General features: G+C 46.2%; 1 protein-coding gene across 2 annotated transcripts; it reads left to right on the forward strand.

Moving 5' to 3' along the window:
• Nucleotides 1-66: 66 nt before the first annotated feature.
• EFCAB12 (EF-hand calcium binding domain 12) lies at nucleotides 67-20,168 on the forward strand. Of its 2 annotated transcripts, none has more exons than XM_081902116.1 (10): nucleotides 67-371; nucleotides 2,040-2,553; nucleotides 4,523-4,711; nucleotides 5,347-5,509; nucleotides 7,265-7,452; nucleotides 8,239-8,452; nucleotides 9,995-10,139; nucleotides 10,828-10,926; nucleotides 18,547-18,648; nucleotides 19,894-20,168. In XM_081902116.1, the coding sequence occupies exons 1-10, from the start codon at nucleotides 253-255 to the stop codon at nucleotides 20,150-20,152; spliced, it is 1,992 nt and encodes a 663-aa protein (XP_081758242.1). In that variant the 5' UTR covers nucleotides 67-252; the 3' UTR covers nucleotides 20,153-20,168. The 2 variants fall into 2 exon arrangements, with proteins under 2 accessions (XP_081758242.1, XP_081758241.1); XM_081902115.1 differs by having other exon boundaries at nucleotides 68-371; nucleotides 7,259-7,452.
• The last annotated feature ends 1,322 nt before the right edge of the window (nucleotides 20,169-21,490 follow it).

Genomic DNA, 21,490 nt, shown 5'->3' on the forward strand with positions numbered 1-21,490 from the left:
CCGTTGCCTTGGCACCCGCCAAAATGCAACTTTTGCCTTGTGCTCTAACGCAGATGCGTAAGAAAGAACAACGCGGACCTTGCCCTTTTGCTCCCAGGGCCGCTTGAGGGCTACAGAAGAGAAAGAAGGGGGTTCGTCCTCGGCTTCTTCTTTCCCCTCTGCCGATCTGAGATGAGAAGGCTTTTCTGAGCTTCTTCTGAAAAACCCACCGGACGATTTTTTTCGTTAGGAGGCGTCCGATCCTACACCGAAATGTTGACCAAAATGGATCAGACGAGCTGGTCATCGGGAACATCAGGCGCTCGGAGTAGATCGCGGCAATTTAGCACTTCGTCGCAACCTCGGCTAAGTGTCGTTTCTTCGCCCAAGAGGTTTGTAGACTGCAGCATGAGGACTTACGGAGCCCGTTTCCCATAGTTAACATTATAAACAACTAGTTCAGTAGGGTTTTGAGGGGGCGTGAATTCAATCGTGCAGCATTTAAGGAACTGTTATTGTTTATTGGAGATGGCCAACGTGGTGCCCTCAAGATGGGCCAAAAGTTGTCAACTAAAAGGTATCTGAGCGGGTTACATAGAAAAACTCATACATAAATGTACTGTATTGTAAAACAGAACAGGAAAACATTCATATAAAACATAAACATTTCTTACAGCATATAAAAGACAAGAACCCCCCCCCCCAAGAGGTGGTTCTTTGCTTGTAAAGAAATAGGGGTAGAATAATTTTAATCTTGTAAAGGTTTGTTTTTCCTTAAGAAAGAACGGTGTGCCTAGGCCAACCCCAACCTCTCTCACCATCAAAGGAACACAAGTGAATAGCAGAGAACCTGCACAAGCGACGCTGACACAAAAATATTAATAGAAACATCGCCACCTGACCTCACCCCCACTCACCTTTCCTCCCACCTGTTTCCCCCTTTTCTTCCTAATGTCTCAACAAATGAAACTGATCTGTAAAAAATGTTACTTGGAAAAAGAGAGAGATTGCACATACTTTTGTAAACCAAGAAAATCTTTAATAAAAATACATTTAAAAAAGAAAGCAAGAAGGGTGTGCAGATATGTAAAAACCTTTAAAACTGGCAATCTTAACTATCTGGTACAATTTACCTCGTAGTTCTTTCTTTCTCATGAGCATAGTGTGGGATTTGGCTTTTAAGTTGCTTCCTGCTATGATACAATAGCACTGAGTGAGCAACTGAAAGAGGCATTCTTTCTGTACACTGATGTTTCCCAGACAGTGATAGCTGATACACAGGGCCACAATCACCCAGCAAGCAACCCAAGCTGGATTGTCCGACTTTGAAGACACCTGTTCTGGCTTGTCTTCTCAACAATCTGCTCATTGGGTGAAACAAGTAACACATGTAGTTCCTATGCCATGAATAAATGCTTCCCTTCCCCGCGAATTTATTATTCTATATTACCGTGCATGCAAATTGCACATTGAAGTAATGAAATGTGGTGCCCAGCTAGTGGGGGGGTGGCAATTAGGTATGAGAGCCCTTTAGGTAATCTGCAAGCTCCAGCCCCCTGTAGTTTTTGTCAAATTACTGTCCCCCTCCCCATCCCTTTCTAAAAACAATAGCGGGTGAGGCCATCACATAAAGTAAGAAGTCCCGTCCCCCAACGCCACACACACATATTAATCTGAACATGGGTTACATGCAATATTTTTTTAAAAAAACAAACAAGCACATTTTGTTGTACTCCAAACAGTTTATCTAGTATGTGTAAAAGAAAAAACTGCCCAGCGATAGAGACACTCCAGCCCCTTCTGATTCTTCATTATTATTTTTTTCTGTTTCTTCATGAGCCACTTCTATGGTGTGTCTCAGAGAGCACCTGTAATTGTGCCCTTGAGTAACTGTGATTGATTGACTGGTCAGATCAAACACAGTGCAGAAACAGCAGAATTTTCCATTCCTGGTGGAGGTCTAATGGAAAGAGACTTAGCTTTGGGGGGGGGGGCTATAAATCAAGGTTTTGTTTTATTGGGGTAAATTTAACTTCCTCATCCCTTTGTTCTCTTTTCAGCGAAGGCGAAGCTCTGTCAAATGCAGCATTGCTCGAAGACTCCCCTGCCGACAACCTGGATTGGGTTTTGGATCACTGCTTTAAACAATTCAAGATCAGAGAGGCTTATCCACATTTTTTCCTCAAAGTGAAAGCAAGCAGATTCGGGCCCCCCAGATCTCGACGTCGCATTCTCATCGCCCCTCTGATGAGTGAAATGGTGGTTCGCGGGCCCAGGCCTCACCCGCCTGAACTTCCCGCTCCGGAGCAGAAACCTGTGGGCTCAGGAAAACCTCCAGAGGTTGAAGATAAAACCTCTACGAAAGAGGAGGCAGACCTGCAAGAGCTGGAAGCTTGGATCCAGGGAAGAATACAACTGCAGAATCTGCTGAACTGTGTGGACCTGGAGCAGTGGCTGATGGGGAAAGAGCCCGTCAGTGAGCAGGAACAAAATGTGCTGAGGAAGATACAAGAAGACAAGGAAGCATTGAAGACTAAGGTGCAAGCCAAGTTGTGGGAAGATGACACCCTTGAGGTAAGCGGTGGAGGCTGGTCCTTTAGGGGCTAGTGTGGCAGGGGGCCCCCCCATCTCTGCCTGCCCTTAACTAGCCCCCACCTGCCTGCCTTCTTACTTACAGTTAGCCCAGGGGGTTGGCTCTGACTGCCAGATCCGCTCTCCTGTTTTAAGGTAAAGGTAAAGGGACCCCTGACCATTAGGTCCAGTCGTGACCAACTCTGGGGTTGCGGTGCTCACCTCGCTTTATTGGCCGAGGGAGCCGGCGTATAGCTTCTAGGTCATTTGACAAGCATGACTAAGCCGCTTCTGGCGAACCAGAGCAGTGCACGGAAAGGCCGTTTACCTTCCCACCAGAGAGGTACCTATTTATCTACTTGCACTTTGACGTGCTTTTGAACTGCTAGGTTGGCAGGAGCAGGGACTGAGCAACGGGAGCTCACCCCATTGCGGGGATTCGAACCGCCGACCTTCTGATCGGCAAGCCCTAGGCTCAGTGGTTTAAACCACAGCGCCACCCGCGTCCCTCCTGTTTTAGGTGTGACCAATATATGTGCTGTCACACACACAGCGCCAAACCTGGAAGTAACCCAGAAACGTCATAAAGACGTCACTAAAAGGGCGGTGCCGGGTGTTTGCAGGCTTTTTCAGTGGGTTTGCGGTTTCACAGGTAAATGAGGGGTTGCCTGTGTGACATTGTTGGAACTTATTAGGAACTTGCAAATTCATAGTGCCACAGAGAGCCACAGCGACTCAGCTGTTTGAGATTTAAGGCAGTTTTGCTCCCTATGTGCGAACTCATAGGGATAGAATTCTCCAGGGAGTTTCAATTTCGAATAATGGGAGAAATACGTAATTTGTTGATGGGTTGGGATAAATACTCTACTGATAAGGTTTCTGCCTGTGCCTTAGCAGCTCAGCAGAACGGATAAATTTGACTGACTGACTGATTTAAGGTAGTGAAGAGCCCAAATGGAGGTTTTTGTTCCCCCATCTCAGCTATTACTCTTTTACAATATCCATTAACAAAAATAGAACAATGTAACGAATGAAATTATGCAATATAACAACAAGGTCACACGCACATACGCACGCGCGCGCACACACACACACACACACGAAAGGTTAAAAACCTTTGCCACCAGGAAGGATATTGGGGGGAAGAGGGAGCGTGTCTCTGTTGCCAAGCAGCTAACCGTAACCCTCTCCTGCCACAATCCCATCAAGCATAGATCCTGATTAGGGCAAGATGGGGACGGGGATTTGCAGCCAATAGGCATTTTGTTAAGGTAATGCAATATGCATGGACATGTGTATCTGGAAGCACATCCAAAAGTAGACACGGTTTATTTACAGTGTATCCTCTTCAATGGGATGTGAATCTATATATACAGGCAGCGACTGTTTTAGGTGCATCCAGTATGTGTATGACCATGCATTCATTGCGCCAAACCCGGAAGTGACCCGGAAGCATCAGAAAAAGGGTGGTGCGGTGGCCGAATGGGGTGTTTACAGACTTTTTCAATGGCGGTTCTCCAAATATACTCGATTTCACTTAAATGTGCAGTGTCTTGCAACAAACCCCATGTTAATTGGGAGTTGCCTGCACATTCTGCCTCAACTCATCACCTGCAACTCCACAAACTGCATTTGGATCAGGGCAACAGGGTTGTTTTGCAATCCTGGCCGGTAAGAAAATTTGCAGCATGACAGCGAGTTTAGCTCACTCACCTGATCAAAAGGGACACTTAACTGTTCCCTCTAGTCAGAGTGAGGTCAATGGGAATTGTTTTTCTTGCCGTCACCATCAACACATCGCCAGCTCTGATTGGCTACATGGCTTCATAATGCTGTGTTCATTGTGATGACTGATTGGCTGGTTCTTTCGTGTTCCTATGACCAATGAGAATGTTTTTTCTTCACAGGAAGAAAGTTTAACACGTTCTTTTCTATCCTCTCCCCCCCCCCCCCGCCGCCCAATGTCTTTCAGAATCTGAGACCGAAGCCACCACACAAGATTGTCATCCCTCGTGTCAACGCTCCTCACCCCAAGTCCCTCATGACGCTGCAAAACCTTCTGCACAAGCAGAAACTCAAGCTGGTGGACCTCTTTAAGAAATCAGACAGGACCAAGACGATGAGGTTCAGCAGAGCCGACTTCATTAAAATAATCCAAGAGGTAAGTGGCAAAGACTATTTATAAGCCATTTCCCTGTTTAGACAGAGAGATTGGGTAGATGCTCCTGGGTGGGGATTTTCAGTAGTTGCTTCTCAGCCATGGGAATCACATATTCAACCCATTTTTGCACACTTGCTCCTCTTACGTTGAAGGATGTGTGTGCAGCTTCTATATGCTTATGCTTCTAGCCAAATCAGGGCACAGGCATCCTCTTGCACACCAACTATTGGCCTACATCATTTCACTTGCTGCTAACGGGCACACACAGTACGAATGCTCAAGGATTTAAATGGGTCAGTATCTGAATATAACGGGTTCTGAATTCTGCTTCCTGGGAGAATATACAGATTGAAATAAAATCACCCCTTCCATTTTTGCACTTTGCTAATATGGTTCTCAGCACAAAAACTATACATTAAAGATAAGCACATATTAGGTTAAAATGCATACATAATGTGTATTTTTAGGATATGATGCATTTCAAACATGCATATTTTGTGAAGAACGTACAAAGATAAGGCAGATTATTGCAATAAGGAGTGACTGTTTCTCTCTTCAGTTTGGTGGTCACACATTTTCAATCTTACTATGATTGGACCTGATGATTGCAGTTTTGATTTTATACTTGTTTGCAGACCAACATTCCTCTCAGTACAACTGACCTGGAAGACGTGATCACCTACCTCATGATGTCAAAGAAAGTGAATTATATAAACAATGACGACCTGGTTGAGTGTCAGAGAATATGGGCAGAGAACTTAAGAGAGCAATGGAGGCAGCCTAAAGAATCAAAGCCAGGTAAACAAACAAGCAAAAGTGTTGGGACGTGGTTCTGTTGTCTTGACATCGCTAACAGGGATGAAGTTTTCAGCTTCAGTTGCTGATGGTTGTAATAAAGGTTATCATAGGAATTCCTTGTACAAAAAAACATAAGTTGGCACTCCAGTGTGTATCCTGATACTACAAGCCCTGGCTGTAGCAATTTATCCTGCACCTCCAAGAGTTTCTAAGAGCCATGATAACCCAAGCTGATTACAGATGGGAAAGAAAGGCATGTTTGGCCTACATATTTGAAAGGCAGGTTTGAGTCATATCTGAATAACCCTAGTAGTACTTTTCACCTCCAGCAGCATTGGTCTTACGGAGTCAATCTTCACATAAAATAATTGAGTGGCATGACTGGGCCAACCTGCAACCACTGCCAGAGGGGGTGGGGGAAAGGCCACCCTCAGTTTTCAGTCCATGCTTTTGCTCCTCTGCTGTCCAGTATGTTGTAAGGCTGCCATCCTAGCCCCTGGTCAGAAGCGAAGGAGACTGATGGAGCAGCACAGCTGCCGCCGCAGTCCTTCAACCCCTGCTGGCCAGGGATAAAGGTGCAGGGAAAAGTTCCCCTTTGCTGTGCCTACTCCAAGGAAACCCCAACAAATGCAATTCAGAGTCAAATGGACAGGCTTTTTATGTCAAGAGCTGTATTTCCTTCAGTGGTGTGTGTGTAATCTGTTAGGGGCTGCAGGCCAGTAGAGGTGGAGCCAGAGGCAAAAGCGTTCTGAATTATATCAGAAACAAGGGCTGCTTTGTTTTGGTTTTCACCATAGCTACCTGCTTTGGACTTGAGGACCTTTTGGGTCCCTTCCAGTTCCACAGTTCTATGAGTCTGTAGCTCAGATTAGAATTCCCAGTGCTGTGCAGATGTAAGCCCTACTGGATTTGAGGTGATTACTCTCGAATAAGTATTGCAAGGGAATTACTTTCTTTTAATACAACAGGCCAGAATTGTCAGTTTGCATTTCTGAGTGCAGAAAGTATTGATCTGATGTGTAGAGATCTTTCCTATTCTAATTAATTCAAGAGGGTTCTGGAAGCTTCTCTGTGTGAAAGAAACAGGCAGAAGGTTACTGATGTTTGGTTTATTCCTTCTGAGAAGCTGAGTACAGCTGGTTTAAACTGGTTCTCTTTCTCTTTCAGTCAAGGTCATGCTGACTATAAATGTAGGGCCAGAAGGAGCCTAGGTCTCACTCTCTCTTTCTATCTCTTTTCCTTCTGGTGTGGTCTTCTGTACATAGTATGCTTAGTGTTAAGGTTTAGACTTATTATAAGTTATTGTAAGTTTTTAGTGCAGTCTGCTGCAACTGGATTTCTTATGGACTGTGCCAATCCTGAATGTATTGGATTTGTGACCATTATGCTCATTTGCCTTCAGTAGCAGTAAAACTCTGCTGGATTCAATATTAATTGCCTCTGGTCTATTTTGGGGGGAAACTGCATAAGTTTTTACTCTACTAACTAAACGTTGGAGTTCTGCTCTGGTTCAATATTGAGTAGAATTTCATGACAAGAATGACTACTGTTCACTTTGAAAACCCCTGTGAGGAAAAATATCTCATGACATCCTCCCATGAAGAAAGAGAATGAGCCAGCATGATCTAGCATGAAAAGGCATTAAACTGTCAGGTGACAGGTGCTTGCTGGTGGTCATGGCACAGATTTCTGGTTTGTGAGAAATTCTGACAGGTTTCTAATGTTTCCCCCTTTCTCCCCTTCTGAAAGAAACAGAAGAGCTCCCACCTTCTGCACCACAGAAGTCTTGTAGGAGAAGTACATTCTCCAAACATTCTGGTGAAGCAAAGATATGCCGGCTTGAAGTTCCCCCCATCAACACAGAAGTAGACCGCATGCATCTATCTTTTAATCAGATGGAGGAAGCTGGGAAAAGATACAAGGAAATGAGACGACGGACTAAGGTACTGTGTTTCTGCGGCAGAACTCTTTGCACCTTCGATGCTGTAAAAAGACACGTCGACTTACCCCTCAAACGCTGTCTTACTCTGTTGAGTTGGCTCCAAACCTTGGGTTTTGCAAGTTAAAGGACTTACTCCATTCACAGCAGTGAGTCAAATCCAGTGGAAATTCTCCCCCTGCTAACTGGACACTCCTTTCAGCAATTTCTCTTTCCATATTCTGTCCTGATTCCCCCTTTCCTCAGAGGAGATTTTGGGGTCACTAAAAGGCTGCAGGAGGAAGGGAGGGGTTTTTTGGTGGGGGGAGCTTCTCAGACTATTTTCAGGTACCTTTTCACAGATCAGGGGTGGGAACTCGTATCCCTTCAGTTGTTGTTGTCATCGTTGGACTCCAACTCCCATCATCCTTGACTGTTGGCCATGCTGGCTGGGGCTGATGGGAGTTGGAGTGCAGCAACACTGGCTGGGCCACAGGCTTCGCACCCTGACAGTGTGTAGGGCAGCAGTCTTTCCTCAGGGTTAGAAAGGAATATACATTAGGTCAGGAATGGGAAACCTGCGTTTGAACCAAGAATCCCCATCATCCCCGGCCATCAGTCCTGTTGATTAGAATTGAGAGGAGTTGCTGTCCCAACAATACCTGGAGGACCACACTTCCCCACAAGCCCTATATTAGTAGGTCCTTTAATTCTCAGGTAGAAAATCCTCCTCGGCACGCTACGATGTTTTGCACAACACAGCAGCGTTCAGATGTTTTGTAACAAAAGAGGCAATGTCTTTTCGTTGCAGAGAAAGACCAACCCCTTAGAATATGCAGAACAGTGTAAGCTTGTGAAATCCGGAGACGCGGTTGTGGACGGCCACTGCTTTCCGAGCACCATCCAGGGTGAAATGGGAGAGCTGGTGGACCAACACCGCCTGGCTTGCTACCTGGTCTACACTCAGTGTCTCAAGCTGTGTGAAAAATACGGCGTCCCGCTTACCGAGAAGATGCTGAAAAGGGGTATGGTGAAACAAGGGGACTGGAGGGAATGCTGTATATATCATCAAAGCAGGGTGGTGTTTACACTGGCTCAGGGTCAAAGTCGCCTGCTAATCCCTGTCCCCCCAAAAATACCTAGGCAGAATAACACTGTTACATAGTTGTTCAGGTCTGGTGCGTGGTGGGTCGACTCAGGTTACAACCCTAAACCCACTTGCTTGGGGAGTTATGTTCTAGCGGACTTATTTCCGAGTAAAGATGTGTAGGGTTGCGCTGTGGAACTTAACACACAGCCTGTCGGTATCCTGCGATTCCTTACAAGTGCTCCACAAGCACACCAACTTGGCTACATTTCTAGCCCTTGTGAAGGTAGGCTTTAGAGCACGGGCAATGCCCATCCAAGTTCCATAAGCTAGGGAAAGCGGGGAGGGAGATTGGCTGGTGCAGAGTTACGACAGCAACACCCAATTAACTCAGATGCACCAGCTCAGGTTGGGCTCTTTCAGGCAAGCTCTAGAGGTCCACCACTCAAGTGAGTCATGGGGAAATCCACAAGCTGCTTGAACCTACCCAAGATTATTTGTACAGTGGTACCTCGGGTTACATACGCTTCAGGTTACAGACTCCGCTAACCCAGAAATAGTACCTCAGGTACTATTTCCTGAAACTTTGCTTCAGGATGAGAACAGAAATCTTGTGGCAGCGTGGCGGCAGCAGGAGGCCCCTTTAGCTAAAGTGATGCTTCAGGTTAAGAACAGTTTCAGGTTAAGTACGGACCTCTGGAACGAATTAAGTACTTAACCCGAGGTACCACTGTACAGTGGTGCCCCGCAAGACGAACGCCTCGCAAGACGGAAAACCCGCTAGACGAAAGGGTTTTCCGTTTTGGAGGCGCTTCGCAAAACAAATTTCCCTATGGGCTTCCTTCGCAAGACGAAAGCCCATAGGGAAATCTCCGGGACAGCGGGGAAGTGCAGCGCGTCTTCCCTACTGTCCTCGGACCTCCTCCGAAGGCTGGCGGTGGGGCGGAGAGACCTCCTCCCCCCGCCAGCCTTCGAAAAGCTGCTCCAAAGGCTGGTGGTGGGGCGGAGAGACCTTCTCCCCGCTCCAGCCTTCGGATGGCTGTCCTGAAGACTTGCGGTGGGAGGAGGGTTTTCCTTCCCACCGCCAACATTCAGAATGCTGTTCTGAATGTTGGCGGTGGGGAGGAAGAACCCTCCTCCCACCGCAAGCCCCGGGAACAGAGGAGAAGCGCTGTGCGCCTTCCCCTCTGTTCCCGTACCTGTGCTGAAGGCTTGAGGTGGGGAGAAAAGCCCTTCTCCGCACCGCCAGCCTGGCAAGCGGTCTCCATAGGAGCGCATTAATTGATTTTTAATGCATTCCTATGGGAAACCGTGCTTCGCAAGACGAAAAACTCGCAAGAAGAAAAAACTTGCGGAACGAATTAATTTCGTCTTGCGAGGCACCACTGTATAGCTAAGGTAGAAATTTTGCTGTATGTGGGTTGACTGTAATGCCACAGTTTGTTCTTTCTTCTAAAATTTTCGTTTTCTCTACCATCAGCTTTGCTCTACCCACCGGACAGAATTGTAAGAGAGGGGAACCATTTCCGCAAGATGAGACAACCTGGAGGTTATTATGACCAATCTGGATACCAACCAAGATTGCCATCAGCACAACCCATAAGCACTTCGGGAGACAAAAAAGGGTTTGTTTGGTTTTGGGGTTTTTAAAAAAATCAAGACGATATACAAATAGGTTTGGTTTGGTTTGGTTTGAAGATAATATCCTATTACAGTTCCTGTACAAGCAGCAGAGAAGTCTTTGCAAATTCTCATGCTGGAATTTCCTTGCTACAACCAAAGCCAGTCAACTGGGCATTTTGAATTGATTGGGCACTTTCAGTCCACAGCTCCCTGGCTTAATTGTCCACGGGTGTTCTGGGCAACTTTCACATGGAATATAGGCTGTTAGCTGCATAAGGTTAGGGTGCCTGGTTTTGACTGAAGTACCATACCTTAATGCGGCCACAAGAACTGTGGGAAATGTTCCTGAGGCTTGAACAGCACTGAGGCTTAAAGTGAGTGCCTCAACCTGGCAAAAGCAAAGGCACTATAGGATGCAAAGTCCAGAACACTGGACTGGAAGGTCTTAGGATTTCTGTGCCACATCCATGCCCCTCCTTCAGAGCACAGCCATTATGGGCTGCTTATGGGCTCCCATACTGGGTCACTGGCTTAAAATCATTTCCTCAGCAACATTTGAACAACAGCGTTTTTGCTGCTGCAAAAATATTAGGAGGCTTGCGGACAAACGCCGTTCTGAGTGTTTTCTTGTCTTCTCCCTCTATTCCCCTCTTGGTGTCTCTAAACAAATTGTTTTTCCTTCTCCCCTAGAAAGAAGAAGGCAGAGGTTAAGAAACCAGAGGTCCAAAAAACAGACAAGACCCTTAACACTCGCTGGAAGTCATACAGAGAGTTTTGGAAACTAATGAAGTATGTGTTCAGTCTGCTGGGTGTTATCCTAGATTTTTATCGGTGCTTGTGATATAGAGCTGTGCCATTGAGTTTGGCCCACTCAGGCTGCAATCCTACCCACGTCTACTCAGAAGCAAGGTGGTATACCCCCAGGTAAGTGTGGTGAGGATTGCAGCCTTATTCTTTCACTGACCATTCCTATTGAAGTTGACCTGGTCACTCTGCAAAAGCTGATTGGTGTCTTGTCTTAGTGATGGCGAAAAGCCACTTCTGGGGCCTCTATCTCTAAACCACAGGGGACAAATGTTTACCTCACATTAAAGTAGAGGTGGGGTCATTGGGTTTTTATTTTGTGGTTTCATATTTTGATTTTATTCTGAGACCAGTATATAATTATTATTATTATTTTTAAAAAACCTCTCCCATACAGGCTGCCTCTTTTTTGTTTATTAAATTTGCATACCACCTTATTATCACACATCTCAAGGTGGTTCACAACATAAAATTACAATGTAAAAAACACAATATATTAATAAAAACAAACACAACCCAATAATCCCACTTGCACAACACATTTGGAAGGGTATTAGTGTTGTTGATAAGCAGTGTCCAGTGCACAGCGGAATGATGAAAAGTATGAGCCAACATGCTCTATACTACTTTATTTACAGTTCAAAACTGGTAAGTTACAGAAAAACATTTTCCCTCTGCCGGAGCAGAGAAAGCGTCATCTCTCCTCTAAGGCACGGAGAGAATCACAAACTGAAACTGCAAAGAACAGTGAAAAACAGGAAACCAGTGTACGTCATATCCAGTCTCCCGTTCCCGTGGGAAAACCTCCAACAGTACAGACTCTGTGGAATGTAAACAACCTGTCTCGTGACAAGCACTTCGCTGCACAGAGAAGAAAGCAGAAACCAACATCCTCCCCCTTTCTGTGAACATCTCTGGGCAGCGTGTTCGTACAATATCAGTACAAACCCAACTTCTGCACATAGGTACAGTGTTGATCCCTTGATACAATCTTGGACAATACATCAGCAGGAATTTCATTACCTGGCATATAGGACACCGTTACGAGTCCCTTCTGAATACGTTCCCTAGCATGTTGCACCTTCAATTGCAAGTGCTTCGTGCTTTGCTTACAACCTTCAGAATTTAGCAATGCCAAACATGCTTTGTTGTCCTGGTAAACCTGGATTGGACATTTGACAGGAATTTTCATGTCTTTGCACAATTGTAACAACCATTCACAATCTTTAAGTGAATAAGACAGTGCATTCAGTTCAGCTTCACAAGTACTTAAGCTAACTGTTGTTTGCTTCTTGCATGACCAATCAAATAGACCCTGATTGTACTTATAGCAAACTCCAGACGTACTTTTCCTGTCTGTAGTGTCACTTCCAAAACTTGCATCTGCAAATATCTCAAGACCACCAGACTTCTGATTGTTAAATCTCAGTCTGTAATGCATAGTGCCTTTCAAATACCGCGCTATGCGTTTCAGAGCTTTCCAATCCTTAACAGTAGGATTGTTGACTTGTCTGCTTAGCAAATTACAGCTTACAGCAATGTCAGGTCTTGAACATCTGGCAATGAAGTTTAGCTTGCCTAGCACACTTCTGTACAGTGTAGTGTCAGAAAATGCTTCTTCAGTGTCATCTACCTGATAACCTGTTATCATCGGTGTGTCCACAGGGTTAGCGTCCATCAGGTTTAGTTTGCTTAACACATCAGCAATTTTCCGTGACTGGTGTACTAGAATGTTACCATCTTGATCTCTCTCTATTTCCAGAGATAGGTAGTTGTTTACCTCACCAAGATCTTTCATGTCAAAGTGCTCTTTCAGTTGAGCTAGGGCGTTATTGTACATTGTGACATCTTTCCAAAAGAATAAAAGATCATCAACATAAAACAAACAATACAGTTTCTCTTGCCCCTCCTCTTTGACAAATACACATGGATCAGCTTTCCCTTGCTTAAAACCTAGAGAAAACAATACTTCAGTGAGTTTTGTGTGCCAACACCGTGCACTTTGTTTGAGACCATAAAGGGATTTTTTCAGAGCACAAACAAATCCCTGTTTTACCTGTACGCCATCAGGTGGAAGCATATAAAGTGATTCATTTAGAGATCCGTACAGAAAAGCTGTATTGACATCATGGTGACTAATGTGTAGATTCTCCTCTGCAGCTAGCTTGAGCATAAGCCTAATGCTCTCATACCTCACTGTGGGTGAGTAGGTCTCGTGATAGTCTTCACCTGGTACCTGAGCAAATCCTCTGGCTACCAATCTGGCTTTGTGTCTGACCATCTTGCCATTTTGATCAGTCTTGGCTTTGAAGACCCATTTGCTTCCAAGCAGTTTCATTCCTGGAACTACTGGAACAAGCTCCCATGTTTTGTTCCTTTCCAAGGAATCAAGCTCAGCCTTCATGGCATTTAACCATGGCTCAGCTTCCTTTGAATCCAAATCCTGGATTTCTTGGAAACTTGAAGGTTCAAAAACCTTCTTGGAGCTTTTAACAGCTGTTACTGCTATCTTAGCAAACTCATCAGCAAATCTCTTTGGAGGTCTGCCTTTTGTGGCTCTCTGTGACCTACGAATTAGCCTTAGGTCTTCAACACTCTCCTCTTCCTTCTTAGGAGAAAAGTGACCTATTGTGAACAATGGTTCCTCCAATTCCTGATCAGAGCTTTCAGAGGGTCGCATAGAGGCTTTCGCACTCTTGAAATCCTCTGAATCATCTGATTCAGTTTCAGACTCAGAATCAGAACCTTCATCAGTGGGTGTGGGTTGTTGTGGTTGCTTTTGACTATCCTCAGTCTCATCACTGTCATCAGGATAACATTGGAAAATTCCCACATTCTCCCCCCACTTGGCATTGTACTCAACACTTCTTGTGAGCTTAATTTCCTTAGAGTCAGTCATCATTATTCTGTAAGACCCTTTCTGATAACCTAGAAAGATACCATGCAATCCACGCTTGTCTAATTTGGAGTTTTGTGGTGAGTGAACCCACATGTCAGAACCAAAAATTTTCATGTGTTTGATGTATGGCTTCTTGCCAAACATCTTCTCATAGGGGGTACAACCAATCGCTGAAGATAACCTGCGATTATAACTGTAAGTGAAACATGAGAGAGCTTCGGCCCAATAACTCTCTGGAAGATTTGCATCATGCAGCAAGGTTTTTAACCCTTGAAGCAATGTCTGATTTGCTCGTTCCGCAAGTCCATTCTGCCATGGCGAGCGAGGACTAGACAAATCGTGTTGAATTCCTTTCTCAGCCAGAAAAGCTTCAAACTGCTGAGAAGTGAATTCTCCCCCCCGGTCAGAGAAAAGAATCCTTATCTTCTTACCACGCACATTACCCAACCAAGCACAGAATTCCTTGAACCTAGGAAAAGCCTCTGATTTCTGCTTGAGATTGTACACATAAATATACCTGGAAAATGCATCAAGAAGAACCATGAAGTACCTATTTCCACCCAAAGAGGGCGCTAGTGGTCCAACCAAATCAGCATGAACAACCTGGTATGGTTCTGTAGCTTGCCTACTAGACACCTTACCTTTCGCAGCCATTTTTACCTTGTTTGCTGCGCATGCCTTGCACTTCATGTGGTACCTGCAGGGTTTAATAGTCATACCTTCAACCAAGGCAGGCATTTTAGATACTGCCTCAAAATGCAAATGTCCAAATTTCCTGTGAAAATCGTGAATACATTCTGCATGCAAACTTTTGTTAGAACCTGCAATGCAACAAGTGTCATCCTGCACAACATCATCATAATACAAAAGAAACAAACGATCAACAAATTCAGCATACAATTGATAATCATTTTTCTTGGTGATGATGCATCTATTGTTCTTAAAGGAAACGTCTATTTTCCGCTCCATCAGCTGTCCAACGCTAAGCAGATTATGTTTCGCGTCTGGCACATAAAGCACGTCCTGTATCGATAAGTCCAAACTGTGAAGAACAACAGTTCCGTAGCCTTTACTGGGGATTGTGTGGTCATCCGCCTGGTGAATTGCACCTTCCTGCGGTGTAAAAGACACGAACAGTCGCTTATCGTTGCACATGTGATGCGTTGCAGCTGAATCAACAACGAAGAAAGATCTAGACGTCTTCTGGACCTCTGCAACCTCTGCAACCTTTGTAACCTTTGGAGCGTAGCGTGAGACCATTGCCATGTGCTGCGTTGTCCTGGACACCGGACCTTTGCCTTTGCTCTGGCCTTTTCCACGCGATGAGCTTCCGCTGCGCTGCTCTGTCTTGGCCCTGGGATATTTGCATTCCCTCTTCATATGGCCTAGACCAGTGTTTCCCAACCGGTGTTCCGCGGCACACGAGTGTGCCGTGAGACGTTGCCTCGTGTGCCGCGAGATGCCTGGAGGGAGGCGGGCGAGTCGGGCGGCGAGAGGCGGGGCGGCGGCGGCGAGTAGAGGCCGCGCCTCCTGCTGCTGCCTGGCGCTCCTCCTCGCAGCCGGCAGCGCTGCCTGGGCGCCTCCGCGCGACTCTGCCTCGCTGGGTTTGGTCTCCCAGCAGAGACGGGTCACACGCGCCCCTCCCTCCCTCCCTCAGCCTGCGCGGAGGGAGAGCCAGAGAGAGGCATCGCTCCTGCGCGGCGGGAGAGGGAGCAGCCGGAGCGATGCCCCAAACGAACGCATGGGACCGGAGGGGAAATCGTCTCCGAGGCGGATTGAGCGCAGCTGAGAGAAGCCTTTCGAGGAGCTGCCGTGTCCCCTGGAAACCCCCTTCCCAGCTCTGCCTCAGCCGCCGCCGCCTCAGTTGCCGCCGTCCCTCAGTCCCTCGCTCTGCTGCCTCCTCCCACCCCCAAAGCTTGGAGGTTCCCCAGCAAGGGGGAGGGAAAAAACTTTCACTTTTGTGCGTCCCTCCCGGCGTGACGCTGCGCGCTGACGTCACGGGGCGGGGCTTTAATGGTGGTGTGCCGCGAGATTTTTTTTCAGTAAACAGGTGTGCCGTTGCCCAAAAACGTTTGGGAAACACTGGCCTAGACGTCCACACGAGTAGCATTTCACTGCCTTCAAAGCTTTGGCGCCATCTGGTGGTTCCACTGCACTATGGGATGACGTCTGTGAAGTCTCCCCATTTCCCATGCAGCTATCACCCCGCCGATCCGCTCCATTCTGAATCATGGCAGTATTACAGGCTACTGTGAGTTGAGCATTTGGCTGATCAGTGGTATGAAATTCCCCACTTGCCTCATCCAGCCTTCTGCAGCTAGCCATCATGACTCTGGCATTTGCCTCCTGCATCATCTATGCTGCTTTAAATCAAGCTGCTGTATACATGCTGCTTCTGTGTACAGCTGCTTCAATCCAAAGGCAATTTCAAAACAGCCTCTGCCTTTGAGCCTGCGCCTTTCTGTATGCTGCGTTGCTTATCTGCAGCTGTTTCAAACTGCATTCCAAAAGCAAGCTCAAAAGTGATAGTCCCCAAGTGCTTTCTCAATGTTGCCCTTTAATTTTTGCTGCGTCACATTTGCAGCTGCTTTGAAACAACAGCACTTTACTTTCGTTTTCCCCCAGCATAGCGTCCCTTTGAGCCATTTGCCTGTGCCGCGGCAAAACCGGCTATAAAAGTTCAAAGTCCAGCCATAAAGCCATTAATTAGAAGCTGGCAGGCTGCCCGGAGCAGTAGCACATACCTTCATCAATCATTTTGACGCGCAGAGCAGATACCTTGCGATCCGTGCCTCTGCCGCTGTTCCGATCCTCTTTGCTCCTTTATTCCTTTGCCAGGAGCCCGACTTCCGAAGACCAATCTCAAAACACTGCATTTTTCTGGGCCCGAAACCAAATGTTGTTGATAAGCAGTGTCCAGTGCACAGCGGAATGATGAAAAGTATGAGCCAACATGCTCTATACTACTTTATTTACAGTTCAAAACTGGTAAGTTACAGAAAAACATTTTCCCTCTGCCGGAGCAGAGAAAGCGTCATCTCTCCTCTAAGGCACGGAGAGAATCACAAACTGAAACTGCAAAGAACAGTGAAAAACAGGAAACCAGTGTACGTCATATCCAGTCTCCCGTTCCCGTGGGAAAACCTCCAACAGTACAGACTCTGTGGAATGTAAACAACCTGTCTCGTGACAAGCACTTCGCTGCACAGAGAAGAAAGCAGAAACCAACAATTAGATGTCCATCAGCCGAAGGCCTGATTAAAGAGGAACGTTTTTGCCTGGCACCTAAAGGTGTATGAACAAGGCACCTGACAAATCTCCCTAGGGAGAGCATTCCACAAATGGGGAGCCACTGCAAAGAAGGCCTGTTCTCGTGTTGCCTCCCTCCAGACCTCACACAGAGGAAGCCCATGAAGAAGGGCCTCAGGTGATGATCGCAGAGTCCAGGTCGGTTTATATGGGGAGAGGCAGTCCCTGAGGTATTGTGGTCCTGAGCCATTTAGGGCTTTATAGATCAAAACCTGCACTTTAATGGGGCCCAGAAACTAATTGGCAGTCTGGCCAGTATCGGTGTAATATTTTCAAACCATCTTGCCCTGGTGAGCAACCTGGCTGCTGAAATCTGCACTAGCTGAAGTTTCCTAACCGTCTTTGGAGGCAGCCCTACGTGTAACACGCTGCAGTAATCTAACCTAGAAGCTACCAGAGCACAGACAACAGTAGATAGGCTGTCCCTGTCTAAATAAGAGCGCAGCTGGGCCACCAGCCGAAGCTGATGGAAGGCATTCTTGTGCTGCTGAGGACACAGAGCACTGTAAGTATCCGGTTGCTGCTCTGCGGCTGCCCCCTTACCTGCCCTCGCACCTGATGTCACGTAGGACATTTGATGTGGGACAAGCAGGCATAGTTTGGAAAATAGTCTTGTGAGCCAAATGAGGTCTCCCGCTGTGCCTAAGCAGACCCACAGGCTGGACATTCCTTGGTGAGCGGGGCACACGGACAGCAGGCCCCTCTGCAGTTGCCTGTTCGCAGGTTCGGTTTGTGGTTCCACTGCTTCGCAAACTGATGTTTTTTCCTCCGCTGAGCAGCTTTGCCTGTCTGCAGAGGAAATATATCCACGTGCAGGCATGGTTTGAATCCAAAACACACCTGCAAACTGACCAAGAGGGGCTTTGCTGGTCGGCACAGGCAAGTGGCCTCAGGTGATGGCGTCAGGTGCTTGATGGAAGGAGGCCCAGTTTGCCTTCCAGTCCTTGGGCTGAAAGAAAGCTCCCCACTCCTGTTTTGCATCAACCAAATCCAGCCTGCTGGCTGCTCCCTCTATTCTGGAGGCCGAGGTGCTTCTTCCCACCACCAGTGCAAACACGGGCAAGAGTGTTCGCGGGGCGAGTGTGCAGAATAAGTCAGGGGCTTGTCAGGTGATCAGTGCTGGCAGAACCGGTTGCTACTGCCTTCTCTTTGAACTCAGCCACTGCATTCAGTGAGCCTGCTTCAGTTGGTGTGAATGAGTGCGTAATATTTCCACGTGTGTTACATAGAAGTTAGGCTACGCTTGCTTCCGGGTATTAGATCTGAAATCAGGCTGAAATATTTCAGATATATTGTTTGGGTAGAAATAGGTGTTGGGTCTGGGGCTCCTCTATCCTGTCAGATTTCTCCTTTCCAGCTTGACCACCTCTAAGCTCACGCTGCATTTCTTTTTGCAGGCCTCACTCAAAAAGAGTGCTTCCTCCAGATAATTTTTTCACTGCTTATAACTTCGCCTTAGCTGAATCAATGGGCATACTTGTGGAACAATACGTGGAAAGGTATGGCACACAATGTTTCTTTTCTTTTAGAAGAGTTTTAAAAACAATTTATAGTCTCGTACCTGAAGGAATTTCCTCAGGCAGGCTTTTGATTTAAAGGTTTGGTTGGCCTCTTCCTTCCCTCCCCTCGCCTTTTTCCCACTTTGCTTTGGTGTCTTCCCATTCCCAGGTTTAACGATAATATTCTTTAAGTCTGCTTCATTCTTTTATTCTCTCCCTGCTTGTGTGCATTTCCCTCAAACTCCCCATCCCATCTTTATTTAAGGCTGTGTCCACACCATGCTTTTAAAGTAATGTGGTCTAAACAGTCAAAGACTCCTGAGAACTGTGGTCGCTAAGGGTGCTAAGAGTTGTTCCCTTCACAGAACAACAGTTTCCAGAGTCACCTGCAGATTGGAGTTGATGGTTCAACCACTCTGAGAATTGTAGCTGTGTGAGAGGAATGGGGTATCCTAACAACTCAGCACCCTTCACAAACCGCAGTCCCCAGGATTCTGTAGGGGGAAGCATGACTCTTAAAGTGGTGTCATAGTGCTTTAAATGTCTAGTGCAGATGTGTCACGATGGTGCCTGACATCTCCATCATCTGGGGATCCTTGGATCTAGATTGTTTTCACACACTAAAACTACGTCCTGTAGAATTCTAACAGTCATATTTGATCTGCACAATCATAATGAATTTCAGGAACCAAAGTGCTTTTTCTGTGCAGCCAGAGCAGGAGCAGTGACCATTAAGAAAAAGAGGTTGGAAAGGGCGTGTGTGTGTGTGCGCGCGCACACACACACACATGTGCACGCATATGTATATATATGCAAACTGTCCCTGGATCAAGTGACTTTTCTTCCTTAAGTTCTCAAAGCTCTTAACCTAGCTCAAGGTTGTCATCTGAATGAGCCAGATGTTTAAATGAGAATCAATCGCAGCCAGTCCACCATTTGAGAAATAAGACTTTAGAGCCATCTTGCCCCAAAATGGCAACTAGACATTCAATTTTGGTGACCGTAACCTTGGTGGAAGGAGTCATTCAGCGCCTAGCTTATATATCTGAGTTTATAACGCTACCCTACTCCAAAGCTAGGCCTCCTTTCCATTTTGTGTAGACCTGGGTATTTTCATCTTGTGCTTGCAAGAACGACGAACCATGTTTTCATGAAGTCTCCATGTCACGAAGCCTGCATATTGTGGTTGTGTGTTGGTTTGTGTTTCACGCTAACAGTATTTATTTCCTTGGATTTTGTTTTCAGTGAGCTAAGGAAGATGTTTGCCCACCTGAATCCCAAGACTGACCCAAATAATTTCTGGCCAGGACATCTTCTTAGCCAACTGCGTCTCTTTCTACCCCTGGAAGCCCGTGACAACGGGAATGCTATATTCAGCCATGTCCCTCGCACGTGCCCAGCCTATCCTGCTAGATACAATCCGGACCGCAGCTGGCCAGTCAATGACCAGGGATACGTGTCGTACGGGGATCCAGAATCCCAAAAGCATAATTATTATATTTGACAGTGTTTCAAAATGTTCCTGACATTTCATGAGCACATGACTACTCTGGCGGATCTGCTGTGAAAAGCCAATATCCTAAGCCAAACAAGGACATGGTAAGAAGATTGCAGAGAAAGATGGATGGCAACAGTCTTGTTTGGTTAAAGGGGTTTTTCAAGGCTATCAGTAAACATAATAATAATAATAATAATAATAATAATAATAATAATAATAATAATAATATTATACCCTGCCCGTCTGGCTGGATTTCCCCAGCTACTCTGGGCGGCTCCCAACATAATAAATAATAATAATAATAATAATAATAATAATAATAATAATAATAATGATGATGATGATGATGTGATAAAACATCAAACATTAAAAACTTCGCTAAACAGGGCTGCCTTCAGATATTTTCTGCATTTTCTGACTTTAGGCATTCCGAAAAGTAAATGCATGGGTTTAGGGGGCATGCTTGCTAGGTCCCCCAGGCCCCATTGCTGATTTTGTCACCCTTGTATTGTCTCAGTATTTCCCAAACTTGGGTCTCCACCTGTTTTTGGACTATTAAGTCCCATCATTCCTGACCATGGGTCCTGCTAGCTAGGGATGGTGGGAATTGTAGTTAAAAACAGCTGGAGACCAAGTTTGGGAAACACCAGGAGTGTTTATGTATCTATGGAGAATAAGGGTTCTTAAACGTATGGAGAGACTACAGGTACAGAAGGCAGGTTCTAGCATAGGGATAGGCACCCTGGGGCCTTCCAGGTGTAGTTTGGCTCCCAAGTCCATCAGCTCCAGCCAGCATAATTTTATACATCACAGTCAAGGTCTTCCTTTGGTCACCTCCCAGCACCCTGGCAAATTTTAAAGCTCCAAAGATTTTAGCCTTTTCTCATAGGGAAGGTGATCTGACTAATTGGTCGTTGAATTCCTCTTTCTAGACCTCTTCCCGCACTTTGGAGTCCTAGAGTGGCTCTTGCCTTGCTTCCAAGCATGATGCAGTGTGCTGGTATTAACTGTAACGTCCTAAATGGCTCAGAATCCAAGGGCCTTAAACTTGGGTGGTCAGACATGCAGGATCTGTTTTGGGGAAGAGCTGTAGCTCCATGGTAGAGCACATGCTCTGCATGCCGAAAGTGCCAGGTGCCACCCATGCCGTCTCCAGAAAGGACCAAGAAAAACTTGTGCCTTTAACCCTGGAGAGGCACTAGCATCCATGTAGGCAACAGCTAAATGGACCAATGGTCTGGCTCAGTATAAGACAGGTCTTCATATTTCACAAACTAGAGGGTTAAATAGTACCTGGGGGGGAGGGCAGGGGAGACATTGAAATTAACGAGCATGACTGAGTTA

Source organism: Podarcis melisellensis, assembly GCF_964234715.1.
Source record: "Podarcis melisellensis genome assembly, chromosome: 2".
Taxonomy (NCBI): Eukaryota; Metazoa; Chordata; class Lepidosauria; order Squamata; family Lacertidae; genus Podarcis; species Podarcis melisellensis.